This window comes from Caenorhabditis briggsae (assembly GCF_000004555.2).
Source record: "Caenorhabditis briggsae complete genome, chrIII, whole genome shotgun sequence".
NCBI lineage: Eukaryota > Metazoa > Nematoda > Chromadorea > Rhabditida > Rhabditidae > Caenorhabditis > Caenorhabditis briggsae.
Window position 1 is genome coordinate 6,949,161 of NC_013490.2, and position 14,483 is coordinate 6,963,643.

General features: G+C 36.3%; 4 protein-coding genes across 4 annotated transcripts; 2 read left to right on the forward strand and 2 right to left on the reverse strand.

Moving 5' to 3' along the window:
* Window positions 1–5,428: 5,428 nt before the first annotated feature.
* Cbr-ugt-62 lies at window positions 5,429–7,357 on the reverse strand (the record flags this gene model as incomplete). Its single annotated transcript, XM_002642060.1, has 8 exons — window positions 5,429–5,714; window positions 5,767–5,933; window positions 5,980–6,258; window positions 6,304–6,414; window positions 6,460–6,553; window positions 6,600–7,047; window positions 7,094–7,214; window positions 7,268–7,357. The coding sequence occupies 8 exons, from the start codon at window positions 7,355–7,357 to the stop codon at window positions 5,429–5,431; spliced, it is 1,596 nt and encodes a 531-aa protein (XP_002642106.1).
* A 1,004-nt stretch (window positions 7,358–8,361) lies between these two features.
* Cbr-mrps-34 lies at window positions 8,362–9,299 on the reverse strand (the record flags this gene model as incomplete). Its single annotated transcript, XM_002642059.1, has 5 exons — window positions 8,362–8,535; window positions 8,584–8,791; window positions 8,838–8,968; window positions 9,042–9,122; window positions 9,210–9,299. The coding sequence occupies 5 exons, from the start codon at window positions 9,297–9,299 to the stop codon at window positions 8,362–8,364; spliced, it is 684 nt and encodes a 227-aa protein (XP_002642105.1).
* Window positions 9,300–9,603: 304 nt separating this feature from the next.
* Window positions 9,604–10,352, forward strand: CBG18045 (the record flags this gene model as incomplete). Its single annotated transcript, XM_002642058.1, has 4 exons — window positions 9,604–9,741; window positions 9,790–9,861; window positions 9,933–10,114; window positions 10,286–10,352. 4 exons carry the CDS (start codon window positions 9,604–9,606, stop codon window positions 10,350–10,352), a joined length of 459 nt encoding a protein of 152 aa, XP_002642104.1.
* Window positions 10,353–12,241: 1,889 nt separating this feature from the next.
* On the forward strand, window positions 12,242–14,140 carry CBG18044 (the record flags this gene model as incomplete). The annotated part of the gene is made up of 6 exons (XM_045243950.1): window positions 12,242–12,334; window positions 12,381–12,452; window positions 12,612–12,760; window positions 13,316–13,624; window positions 13,675–13,780; window positions 13,823–14,140. The coding sequence occupies 6 exons, from the start codon at window positions 12,242–12,244 to the stop codon at window positions 14,138–14,140; spliced, it is 1,047 nt and encodes a 348-aa protein (XP_045096374.1).
* Window positions 14,141–14,483: the final 343 nt, after the last annotated feature.

Consider the following 14,483-nt stretch of genomic DNA (forward strand, 5'->3'; position numbering starts at 1 on the left):
GAGCCTTCAAACCTGTAGAGGCGCTGTAGAGACGCAGACATTTTTACTCTTTCACCCGCGCGATTATTTTGAATAGACAATATTTATTTTATTTATTTATTTATTTACGATTGCAAGAATCGTGGAAAAAAAGGAAAAAAAACAATAAAAAACATGATAATCAGATTCCAAATGGATAAATAATGAATTCTAGTGAGAGGAAATGTAAAATAATAGAATGAACTAGAACTAGAGTGACCATTAAAAAGAAATAGGGAGAGGAGAATAAGACATGTCAAGCATAAATGAACATAGAATAATACATAGAATAGAGGACAGAGAGTAGGGCCAGAAAATTGAGCAATTGCTCAGCAGTAACTAAATCATTTTACTAAGCGCCCTATTGACGAAAAAGTGTTGCCTAATTTTTGTTTTAGCTCTTTTCCATTTGTACCTTGATTTTGATCTTGTTCGATTATTTGTGGACACTTGGAAAAAGTCAGTCTGGTTTAGACCCACTCTTCCTAACATTATTTTAGATATCAGTTTTTTATCAATTGTTTGTCGCCTGTGTTCCAGAGAGGAGAGACCATAAATACTTAAGGAGGTTACGTTCACTAGCATTCATGTAATCTGAGTCTTGTGGAGTAATATATTTGCCTACATTCCTACTATAAAGCCTTCTTGTGAAGGAATTCTGGATAGATTCGATATTTCTTTGTTCTTTTTTGTTGGGGGGATAACTTATTGAAGTACCATATTCTACTAGTGGACGAATGAATGTTTTATAGAGCAGTATTATTAAACGGGCTTTTTTACTACTGTACTGATTAAAGACACGTGTCATAATATGTTTAGCAGCATTGATTGCTTTTTTCCAATGCTCACTGAAATCTAGCTTGCTAGAAATTAGAAAGCCTAAATCTTTTGTGATAGTTACTCTTTTTATATCCTGATTCCTTATCTTATAGTTAATTTCGTTTCTACGTTTTCCTAACGGCAAAGTTACCGTTTTAGACTGGTTTAGGTCTAGTTTTGCATCATCGCACCAACTGGAGAGAGAGGTTAAGGCTTCTTGGAGAGGACTTGTGTGGCTGCCTTTTTTTAAGGAGGTATAGATTTTAGTGTCATCTGCGAACTGTTTTATTTTAACTTCTGCGGGAAGTATTGCAGACGTCGAGTTAACATAAACACCGAATAATATTGGAGATAAAACTGCTCCTTGTGGAACTCCACAGATCGAAGTCTTGTAATCTGATAATGTTTCTCCAACTTTTACTCTGAATGTCCTATTTTCTAAGTACGCTTTGAGCCAGATGACAAGATATTTATTAATTTTAAGATCTATTAATTTTTCTAATAATTTGTCGGGTGGAACACGGTCAAACACTTTCGCAAAATCTATATATATTACATCTACTTGCTCACCTCTGTCTAGCGCTTCTGTCCAATCATTCATAGCCTCTAACATATTCGTTACAGTCGATCGTTTTGGCAGGAACCCATGTTGGCTAGGACTCCAGAATTCAACATAGTTAAGAAATGGAGTCAGCTGATTTAAAACACATATTTCATAAATCCTACACAGATGTGATGTCAATGAAATTGGACGAAAGTCTAGCGCAGTAGTAGGATTTTTTGTTTTCGCTAATGGAATGACAATTGATGTTTTCCAAGCTTCTGGTACTTCACATTTAATCAACGAAAAATTGAATATTTGAGCTAACGCACTACTTATCAATGGGGCAATCATTTTGATGAAGGTGAATGGAACTTCATCACTGGTTTTTGAGCATGAGTTTTTACAGCGTTTTATTGTTTTATAAACGTCATCATCAGTTACCCATATGGTTGGCTGGATAGAATCATAGGTATCTGGAAGTTCGAAAAGTTTGGATTTTTGATTTATGTATTGGCGCTCAAATGAGTCCGCAATACAATTTGCTTTTTCAGATTCAGATTTCAATAATTTTCCCAGGTCGTTAATAATATTTGGAATTGAATTTGATCGGGGTTTTAGAATGGTTTTAGCATATTTTGAGAACCTACTAGATCCTTTTTCTTCTAGATATTTAAGTTCAGCGTTAGATTGGAATTTTATAAGTTTTTTCCTGTACCTTCTAGCTAGTTTGACATACAATAAAAAATCTTCCACTTTTCTTGACGTTTTAGACTGCACATAGGCGGCTTCTATAATTGTCTCAAAGGATAGAAGATACTGTGGTACACTAGTTTTTCCTAGCGGAACCCATTTTTCTTCAACAGATTCTCTAAAGATAAACCGTACTTCACTCATCAAGCAACTATACATCTGTTCGATTGTCATATTAGCACCTAAAATTGTGGACCAGTTCACGTTATTAAAATGTTCAACACATAGAGGAATGTTCGCGTTTTTAAAATCAAAAAGTTTTAGTTTTGGGGTAGGAATGGCTTGGAGAATATCTATAGTGAATTCAATTTTCCTGTGATCTCTCGATCCAATAGGGGAGAGAACTTTTACATTCTGTACCAGTGTGTTAGCAAAAATTAAATCCAATACAGTATCTTTTCTAGTTGCTTGTTTCACAAATTGCTTGAGATTATGCACTTTGCAAAATTCAATAAGTAAAGTCCCTAATTCAGTTGCCCCGTGAATTTCACTCTCTCTCCAGTCGATCCCACGGATATTAAAGTCACCTATAATTACTACTTTTCCAGGATAATTTATAAACTAGGAGATATAACAGGGACATACATTTGTAGTAATTGGGAGATGAAGGATAAACCGAGTTAGTAATTAGTTGTATTCAAGACAAGAAAATGTTTTAGATCACAGGATAATAGTCGAATTTAGCTTAAAGGTGGGGGGACATGAAAAAAATAATGTTCTCGAAATTCCGTTCAAAGATGCCTCTCGAGGAGAGTTGAACTTGTGAAGGCGATGATTGAGGGTGCGGCGCCGCTACCGACTGAGCCACGCGGGCAAAGAGAAAGCGTACGCCCGATTGCATACATAAAGACGAGGACGACAGCTGTACGCAGAGTGACATTAAGCGTTGTACACCGTCACGGTAGAATGCATACTCTAGCTACAAAAAAACTACGAAAAATCTCCTGTCCCCCCACCTTTAATTATTATACTCTGCATTTCAAGACGATTAGCAATGAGAATTTAAATTAGAATCACAATCAGAATTAGACTTAGAATTAGAATTAGAATTAGAATTAGAATCAGAATTATATTTAAAATTAGAATTAGAATTAGAAACAACACTATCTACCTGCTATTCTGTCCGTTCGCGAACTCCGTATCCGATCCGCTTGCGCATGATGGACAAACGGATCCGTTCGCGAATCAGACAAAAGTTTAAGTTCGCGAACGGATCCGTTTGTTTATCATTCGCAATCGGATCAGATACGGAGTTCGCAAACGGATAGAATATGGAGAAATACGAAATAATGTGCTGTGGTTTTCTGAAAACGGGTCGCGTGCGGTCCGTATACGGTTCCTATTTCAACCGCGCGCGAACGCTGTGCGTCCGTAACGGATTGTTCGCGAATCACCTGTATACAGTAGTATCATTGACTACAAAGTTTCATTGACTGCATTTTGTTTCATTTATATCATTGACTACATGTGCTTAAGCTAATGATCCTTTCTCTCTGAAATTCTGAGCCTTTAGTTTTAGTACCAATAATCGCTTTCTCACTTTGTCAGTGTAAAATAGAAAAAAGGCGTTTAAGCCTAATAGTAAGCCTATATATAATTTAAACAAAAAAAAAACCAAAAATTCAAGTCAAAAAAGAACTGAATCTCGCGAAAATCAATGAAATTTCCACAGTTCTCGTTGAAATTGTCTTCAAAATGTTCAGTTTTTTCTTTTAATTATAGGCTTAGGCTGAAACACCTTGTTTCGATTTAGTACTGAGAAAGCGACTATTGATACTGAAACAGAAATTTCAGAGTTTCAGAGAGAAAGTATCATTTGCCCATGTAGTCAATGATACTACTGTAGTTAATGATACGAAATGTAGTCAATGAAACTATGCAGTCAATGATACTTTGTAATCAATGAAACTTTGTAGTCAATGATACATATAGTCAATGATACATCGCCCACTTTTTAAAACTTTAAGGTTTACTTTACTTTACTTTGAGTTTTAAGTTTTGAAGCACTACCCTACTATCCATCTTCTAAAAATGATTTGACTTTATTCAAGTTCTAATTTTGCCAAATTTAAATCTCTCCAAGCAAAGGCTTGGAAATATGAGTGACATTCATATCAGAACAACATTGTTTAACTATGTTAAACTTGCCTATTTTCCTATAATTCGTCTCAATAAGATATAACACTTGGAGAATTAGCTACTGGATCTGTGAAAATTTTAAATTTTTTTGAAATTCAAAAACACTGAAAATCAAACTCAGAAATTAAACTCACAATTGCCAGAAATTTGGAAATTAAGAATTTCAAAAACTTTGGATATCATAAAATTTCAGAATTTAGCAATTTGGGAGATAAAATATTCCAAATCCCCGAATTTGAAAAATTTAGTCATCCTGAAATTCAGACGCAATTCGGAAGACTTGAGTAACTTGGGAAACGCGGAAATTTGGAAATCCTGATATCTTGAATTTCGAAAACTCAAAAATTGTCAGATTCCGATGATTTCGGCGCATCACCCACAACTACAGAAGCTCCAGACAGCGGCTCTCCCCGATCTCCATTATGAATAAATCCATTTCCTACTGTTTGTCAGCATGTCTTCAAGCCCACCCACATGCTTTTTATCCGTGTTCAATATTTAATCCTTTCTTCTGCATCCCAAAGTGTCGTGACCGACTAAGAATCTATTCCCAACTGATGGAAAAAAGGCCCTAGGAGCCAGTAAAAAAGGAGCAGTCAAGGATCAGTACACATAGGAACTCATTTTTATCCTTTCAGTGGATTACTTTTGAACCACATTTTCACTGAATAAAATTGCTAAGACTGAACCAGAATGAGTAGATGACTATTAGCCTTAAAAGTTTTTGTTAATTTAAACAATTTTTGAGAATTCCCAACTCAAGCAGTCAAATTGATTTAAACTGATACTAACTCAATTTTCCGCTTGTAACTTCTGACCAAAATTTGAAGGGGTTCGGCTTTTGGACTCACACTGACCAGATTCTGGTCAGAAGTTGCCTAAAAGCTTCTCTACAGAGGGCAATGGTCAGATTTGAATCCAAAGTTGAAAGATGAAAAACTACTTGGTTAATTGGTCTGGCCAATTTCTTATCAGAAGTTGACGCCCGGGTATCTTCAGAATCAGTTTTATATCCTTCTGATGTTGAAATGTAGGAAATCAAATGAGTTATGACATCAAAGTTTCCGGAAAAGTTACTGAAAATAAATTTATTCGACCCGAATATTTAAGAGAACAAGTTGGGAAAGTGAAAGCGTCATTTGTGATATTGGAAGATTCCTATTCGGTTTTCTTCTTTTCGTGGGACTTCCTACAACAACAGCATCTGACTAGAGCACGGAGGATACGGTAGAAAATGTAGAAAACAAGGAAAATGACAGTGAAAAGAAAGCCAATAACATCAAGAGAGTGGTATTGGAAGAAATTGAGTTTTTGTCCAGCTGGTTCCAAATTATCTAGAGTTTTGAATTCGGCGAGGAATTCTGACCATTTTAGAAGACGTTCAGCTGGTTTCATTGGTTGGGCACGGACCATTGCAGAGAGACGACTCACTTTTTGTTTGTAACTGAAAATGGGAAAAAATAGAATATAAAATGAAAAAGAGATTCGAAACAAACCTATCATTTTCAAGGACTTCTTTCAACGCCTCAACAATCGTTTCTTTTGAAATTGTTCCTTTTTGAATATTAACAGCGAATCCATGTTTTTTCGCAATTTGAGCATTTTTAGGTTGATCACCGAAAAGAGCAATTGTGACAAGTGGTACTCCAGCAGAGATTGCTTCCTAAATCAAAAAATATTTTTGAGTTCATTATGTTTCTAGAATATACCTGCATAGAATTATATCCTCCATGACTGATAAATGCCTTTGTTTTATTGTGAAGAAGAAGATCTTTTTGCGGAAGCCATTTGGATAAATGTACATTTTTCGGTAATCTATCATTCAGATCAGTTCCCAAATATCTCATAACAAATTGATAATCTGGAAGAGATGAGAATGCATCGAGAATTGCATTTTTCCATTCTAAAGGCATTTCATGGGCTGCTGCCACCGATCCAAACGAGAATACAATCATTCCTTTTCCAGTTTCTGAGATTGTTTTGAACTCCTGAAACGAAAAAATTCAAATTTGAAAAGTCCACAGAAAACCCACTCCAGTTAAAGGCTTAGCACTGTCAAATCCAACTCCTAGTCCTCCAATATTTACTACTTTTGCCAAAGTAGGACGTGGCAGATCATAAAGTTCGTTGCTGTTTACAATGATCTGAAAACTACATCCATATTGATAAAATTAAAATTAAAAACATACCAATGGGCATTTTGCTCCAATATCCATTGTATGTGGGAAAGATGGATCGTTCAATTCCTCACGAAAAATCTGCGTTTCCGCATCGGAAGACATTCTAAAATACACATTGTTTAGTGTGGAGATCTTTTGATGGAACCTACTTTCTGTGGAAAAGAGTCATCAAGAAATGTCCAATAAAGCTTTTTGTTCTAAAAACGAATCCCATTAAATCGTGAGATTCCATCATCACAGGTGGAACATAACTAGGAATGATTGGAACTCCAGTTGTTTCAGCAACGTAGTCCATGAGTGGTCCACTGTTTAACCAAACCCAAGATGGAATCTTGGCTGTATGAATTAATCCAATTGGACAAGTAGAATAGATGTATGCGTATGCAACATCAAACTTTTCATTTTCCAACCACTTCATAAATTCCTTGTTTCTAATAACTGCGCGACATCCTTCTTGGAGCATCTTTCCAAAGCGACCGAACATTGCCATCATAGCTGGCATATCTTTAAGTCCAGTATCTTTGAATATCATAGCAGATTGCTCTTTCTCAATGCTTTCCTTTGTGATTCCCTCTATGAAAGCATCGAGATGGTAACCTTAAATAGTTTGAGATGTAGCCATATAATGGTTTTTGAAACCCACTTTTGACTCCCTTTGGAATTTTCACATCAGTCTTGAAATCAGATAAATGAGTGACGAAGAGCATAGTGACATCGTGACCTCCATTGGCAAGAACCTCTGCTACACGAGCACAGAATTGAGTCTGAGAATAAATACATAATCTCAGAACATTCCTAACTTTTGGGTTATCCTTACCTGACTATTAGCCATATTTGGTACAAAAATAACATATTTGTAGGAGGCGACTGCTCCTAGGAGCAATGATAATAGAGCAAATATTTTCATTTTCAATCTGAAAAATGAGTTTTCCCAGCTGAGACCGCATCTTTAAATATTGTTTTATTTGCATCATGAGAGATAGTTAATCACAAAATGTACTTCTTCTCCGGAGAAGGTATGGAATTACGAGAGACACTAGATAACCCTTGGGGAGAACAAGAGACGCGGAGAAGCAGAACAAGACTTTTGACGGAAAAAGTGTGGTTTATAGTCAACTGTGGTTTGATTGTTCCTGTGAGAAAAAACTATGTTGATGAGTAGAAATTATCTTATCAATTTCATCTTTTCATTTTTTTTTTGCAGAATGAATAAGAAATGAAGAGCGAAGTTTTGAGACTGTATATTTTGATAACTATTCCTCTGGTACAAAAATATTCGGAGCTGTGTAAGAGAAACGCCTGTGATCGTTGCCGAAAGTCCCACAACGACAACTACCGTAACCAAAAAATGTTTTTTTTTTCTCGCTTTTTACTGCTTTTTGTCGATTTTTCCTTTTTGTTTTTCTTGATAACAAATTTTTGATCGTGAACAAATTGACATATTTTTATGTTACGGTAGTTTTCGTTGTAGGACCTCCGGCCACGACCACCAGAGTTTCCTTTCCACAGAACCGATTTTTTGTACCAGAATAATAACCTACTTCTTTCAGAATGAACGAGAAAGAAAGAGTAAAGTTTTGAGACTGTGTAGTTTGATAACTGGTATTGATTAGGGTTTTTGGAAGGAAAAGTTTGTAATTTTTATTTGTTTACTCTTCAGAAAGTATTGTTTTATTTGCACTCACAATCAGCCTACACTATTTTTCGCTCAGCCAAGAATTGTTTTTGCTTCAAAAACGGTTCATAAATTTCCTACCATATTTTGTATTTACCTCCACCAAATTTTTTCAAATCCAGGACGAAACCAAATAAAATAACGTTTATGATTGATCTAGTTCGAAACAACAAAACAAAACTGAAAATATTTTCTAAAAAACAAATGATAAAGGTAATAACAACAATTCTTCGAGATCACTTCGGTTGTTCCTCTACTCGCATCACTGTAGCGTTAAATCGTGGCTGGAATGCAGCTGGACCGGCATTCCATGCTTCTACTTTTACAGGCAGTTCATTTCCATACAGATCCAACAGGACATTCTTGTCAACCTCGTCATAAATCGATGAGCTTTTCGACTGTGGTGTCTCCTGCAAATCATAATGGAACATTTTAATTTTCAAATTTCTTTCAAATACCTGTTTGATGAATGGTTTCAAATGCTCAAACTCTGGATCAATACTCAATGCAAGCGGTGCTCTTCTCGATATTGTCTTCTCATCCAACCCATTTTTTCTGGCGCTTTTTTGGGATAAATGTACTTGAAGTGGTGGTAATGGAAATGAGTCAGGGAGTACCATTTCCTGCATGGGCGTCGCACACGATGTGAATGAATTTTCTTGATGTCTGAATGAATTGATGATTAAACTCAGATATTCATCAGATTGCGTACTTGTGCACTAATTGCCAGTCACTTCTGTTCAAATCCTTCGAAAATTCATAAACTCCCAAATTCTTTCCGCGGAAAACCCATTCAGCATAAACTTTTCCTTCGAATAGCCAACGATCCATGCCTGGCTCTGCCTAGAACAGATTAATTTTTAGAAATATTAATTTTTAGTAACTTTTAGCAAAATGGACAATTCTTGAAACGAACCCTCAGAATTTTCATGTAGGACGGATTATTCGGCCATTTTCGTGTCCATTCATTTTTCGTGACGAGTCGGCCAACTCCAAACTGCAAATTTTCATATTGCTGACCTAATTCGAAAAACAGTTAGTGGAAAATTGAAAGCTGAGGCTGATTCGACAGAAAAAAACGTACATTACGGAGCTGAGAAAGAATTTCGAAGAGAAATTTCCCTTCTGAAGCAATATCATGGTTTCCGACGAATCGAATCAAGTTTGAAGACATTATTTATCTGAAAATTAACGAAATTAATATAAATTAATGCTCAGAAATCAAAAATTATAAACTTTTTGGAAAGAATTGAGTAAAAGTAAAAACCGAGAAAAAGTGTGCGGCGCAGTTGCGTACTGCGGTGCACTGCAAAATCTTCTCTGCACGTAGCGGTGACTCCTCCCCTTTTTGAAAAAAGGTTTTTTTCAGTCTGCTTCAATATATTTTTCAGCAATTACACATTTCGATGTCCTGAACCCGTGTTTCCCTGTTATTCAACTTGTTGCTTCATTTGAAGTTTTATTCCAGATCGATCAGTATGCGGTTATCACAAGCGACTAAAATCTGCGCATCAATTGTCAAAAACAGCCAAAAAACGGGGTTCGGTCCAAACAGACTTCATAGAAAGGGAACCCATTTTGTCGGTACAGAGCCACCAGCATTGAAATATCATTTGGTAAGTTTTAATCCTTTTTCGGATTAAAAATAATATTTTTATTCTCAGCTCCAAGACAAAAAGCCAAATGAAGAGTATGGACTTCAAGGTACCAATCATGAGCTCCCAGGCACAGGAAAAGTGCACAGCAAACTACCGACCAAGGCATTTTTTCGTAACCCTGAATTTTAACTAAATTTTAAGTTTTGAAGGTACATATGAAGAAAGACAAAGTGTATGCATGGTGCAGTTGTGGTTACAGTGGTTCTCAACCTCTTTGCGACGGATCACACAACTCGATTCGAACTCCAGATCTAAAATTGAAGCCAGTTCGCTTCATCCCAGATAAAGATATGACTGTGTGGTTGTGCAATTGCAAACAAACGAAAAATCGGTAAGCGTTTGTTTTTAAAATGTTTAGAAGACACTGGAATTCATTCAAAGTATCGTTCATGCTAAAGATATTCCAATAAGAACCTTCAACTATCGATATTTTTAAGAGTACTACATAGTGCTATTCAATTTCTACTCAATAACACTATTCAAATAAACAAAATTATTTCAGACCGTTTTGCGACGGATCACACAAGTTGGTAGCCGATGAGGATAAGAAGGCCGGACTGTTTGATTGATTTTGTAATTATACGTTTTTAGGATAGTAGTTGTTTCCAGTTTTTTAAGTCTATAATTGTTCTTGTGTTTTTTTAAAGGTTTAAGACTTTCCCTTCCGTAGCCTTGTTTCTGTTTCTATATATTTTACTCCTCCATCATTAACTTTTTGTACTTTTCTTTCCTCATGTAGGTTCCCTCCCTATTTCAATCACACGCGCTTTTTTCGTTGTTCGGTTTGGTATAAACAGTTTTGATGTCAATTTTCCACGGTCGCATAGAAAGAAGTTAAACACGTCCCACAGATCTCACAAGAAAAATTGTTTCTGTTTTTCACATGTTCTTCTGCTTCACTTTTTTACAAACCAAAAGACCTTCTCAGTAATTATCGAGGAAAATCGGAAAGCGAATATGCTTTCTCTGCTTTGCCGAAAACCACACTCGAAACATCTTCATGGACAGGCACCACTTGTAATTTACATAAGCATCCATTTCTTCTCCATGAGACTATTCCGGGGTGTATCTTCTATCGGCTATTCACAATATGTTCTCACAAGGAAACTCTTTCCATTTATAATTAGTTAATTCTACTTCTAATCGAACCGTTTTAGATTCTCTCTCGGCTTTTTTTCTCGATTTTCGTCTGTTTTTCGGCAACTGTTCAGATTTAGAACAAATTTATTTTCCGTTTTGTTTGGAGAGAAATAGTAATCGCGAAAAAATGTCCGAATATTTCAGGTTACGGTGGTTTTCGTTGTGTGGACCTTGACCTCAACGGTTCGGTTGAATCAACGTTAGACACGAATCGAGTTCCATGGGTTCTTCATGAACCTTCTTCAACAAGTCATACATGGCATCATGACAAGATCATAAGCATTATTTTTTCTCATTCGAAAAGTGCGAAAATGCTCCGATATAATGTCTGTTTCTCACCCCTTCCTCTCGTCAATTTTTACCCAAATATTTGCGAATGGTCATGCTCGAAAAGAGCCCCGTCGATTGGGCTGCCGCCTATCGTTTTTTTGTATCCGAATATTCGATTCATTCGAGTGCCTATAACACCACTCAATTCTTCTCGATATTTCGATTTGCCAATCAACAAACCACCCCATTATCCGGTTGTTCTCACCACACGTTTTCCTTCTCCGTTAGTCATCAGGAAATTGATCTCATTTATTCTTTCATGTTCATTTACTCTTTTCGTTTTCTTAGAAACCAATATAGTTACTTTTTTTGGATCCCAGGAAAATTCCAAGTCTTTTCTTTCATTTTTTTTCTCAATTCTCCTTCATTTTTATTTCAGAGCAAATTACCGTAAGCCATGTAGAATAACTTCCTAACTTCTAACTTTGAGCCAATTTATCTCGGTTCCTTTAAAATATACCAGAAAACTTGTATCCGATAAATTAATTACCATAATACCGCCAATATTTTATCAGTTGACCACTTTTTGATATCATTTGAAAGAACAGAGATGATTGAGCTCAAAGTTGACAGTGTTACAGGTTTTACGGTATCTACAGTACTCAATTTTTCGAATACTCTTTCATTCTTTTTGTATTTTCGACTTTTTTCTAGTTTAAAACCTATTCGGGGGTCTCCGTCCAAAACCAAAAAAAAATTCTGCTACAGTACCCGTACCAGATCTTCCACAATAACTCTCAGCTCAATTAGAAATCAACAGATGGCAATTTCCGAAACCTCATCAAAAACCAGATTGAATGCCGAGACTTCCTTTCCATTATTTTCTTGGCTCGCCGCTTGACACATTGACAGTTCACCCTCTTGTTTGATTCCGTTACATAGCTCAAAGCTCGTCTTGAGGATTTTTTTTCCTAAGAAAACAATTAATTTTCATATTGGAAAAGCAATTTCAAAAAGGTTTGGATGAGTTAACCTAATTTAACCAATAATGTCTTGGTTTTTTCAATCGAAAATCGCAAAATCCCACTTTTATGTTTGGTATTTGGGATCAAAGGAAGCCGATGGAGTGAGGGGAAGTGCAGTGAGTTTTATTTAGAAGGTTCCAAAAACTCAATTTCATTTTCCAGGTAGTCCTGCCAGTTATGCGACAACTTTTGAAAGAAAGTTTCAAGAAAACACCAAGTAAAGCTACTGTACAGGTAATTACGGTTTCCTAGCAATTTTTAATTAAAAACCATTTTTCAGATTTCATCAAAAGGTTTGAAATTGATTCAATCAGTTCCAGCTATGTCCAAAAGTGGAAAAGTCAAAATGCAACTTGTGAAGTTCCAAATTGCTGCTAACTGTATCACTTATAGGTGAGTTCGTCCGTTCCCATATACTATAATGTTATTCCGGAGCAATTAGAAAAAAACTGCACAACCAAAAAACTTTTTACCGGGAAAAAAACATTTCACATTTTCAGTTTTATACAAAAAATATCAACAAAAAAAAACAAGGAACGCCGGTGGCCGTGGCCGATGGCACCACAACGACAACTACAGTAACCTTACAGTTTTTGATAGTGAAAAAATTGACTGAAAACGTACGGAAACAGAGAAAAATAATTCTGAAAAATAATTTAGGTTACTGAAGTTGTCGTTATGGCACATTCGGCCACGTCCACGGGCGCTTCTCTTCCACAGCTCCGATTTTTTTTGTACTAGAATGATATTCTTGATGGGTTCAATAAGTCTGTCAACGTTATTCGATTGCTCAAACAAAATAGGAATTTTTTTTGGTAGTTGATACATATTCAAAATGGAATATATGAAAAATATCAAAAACCTAAAAAAAGTGTATTTTTGTCTGATAATAATTGTGTTCCAATTTAAGTATAACCGGAAAAGCCCCATTCGATGATGTTGTGGGAGTTGTTATGCTGGTATTGAATCCAGAAATGCAGTCTCCAATGCACGTCCATTGCTACCGGTGTGATAGTGCAGAAACCGCACAGATCATGTTGGCAAATTTACAGGTAACTTTGAGGTCAAAATAGATTTACATGCATATGTTTTTTCAGCTTCTTCTCTCTCGTCCAGACGTTCAAAGATCTATCAATGACTTGGAGCATAGACTATTCCTATCTGGATTATTGGTTCCAAGGTACAGTAAAAGCTCTATACGAGGTGCACCCTGACCTATTTTTGTTTCTTTCCAGAAATAACAACAATAATGGCAGTGAGTGCTCCGGAAGTATAAACCAAAACCCTTTGCGCCCACAAAGAAGTTGTTCTCAATCTCGGAGTGTGAGCAGATCTACAGCAGGATTTGATGAGAGATCATCTCCTTTGGAAAGAGATCAACGAAACAGAACTTCCGATATTGATGCGTATGTCTATTATTCGGAAATTTAGAAAAACAATTAGACATGAATTTCAGACCGCCTCGTCGGCAAGCTCCAACCATTTCTAGGCGTGTAGTCGATGAATTGAAAAATCGGATAATCGGAGAATCCCGGCTAATGAATTTGGGGAGAAGTAGAGAGGTGAGTGATACAGATAGAAGCATTACAATTTATTAAAATCAGAGTTCATTGAATCGTTACGAGTCGGAAAAGCGAGCTTCTTTGTCTGATCTACCTATTGAAACCGATTCAACACGGTATCGGATGTTTGGGGATACGATGCTCAGAGACACAAAAAATAAGTCAAGAAGTTTAGATGACTTAGCTGCAGATCCGCTTGTTTCTACGTTTGTTTTAATTTCTCGTTTATTAGAACAGCATATTATTACAGTAACCTTCGAGGCGGCGTCGCTCCACCTTCTCCACCTCGTCGATTCCCGCGATCAGAATATGTTGCTGACCCTTTTGGGCACAATTCGTACGAACGGACCAACACATTAGAAGGGTTCTGGAAACAAAAAATGCGCCGCTCCAGCAGCATAAAACTCGATTTCTAGGTCTCTAAACTGAATGTTGTTTTTCCTTCTTTCTTCTCTTTTTTTTGTAAATATATTTTTAATTGATTTTCATAAATATTATTTCAATTTTTCATGAATTCCATTTTAGAAATTGAGCTGAAAAACCGTGCGCAGTTTGCAATTAAGGTTCTGTCCTCGATTCCAGTGTGCCTTTATCCTCCAGAGAGCACACCAACTGGGAGGAAAACAAAAAGTGGGAAGAACCATCTGGAAGGAAAATGGGCGGAGCCTAATTTGCAACCCTGGCACGGTTTTTTCATGACCAG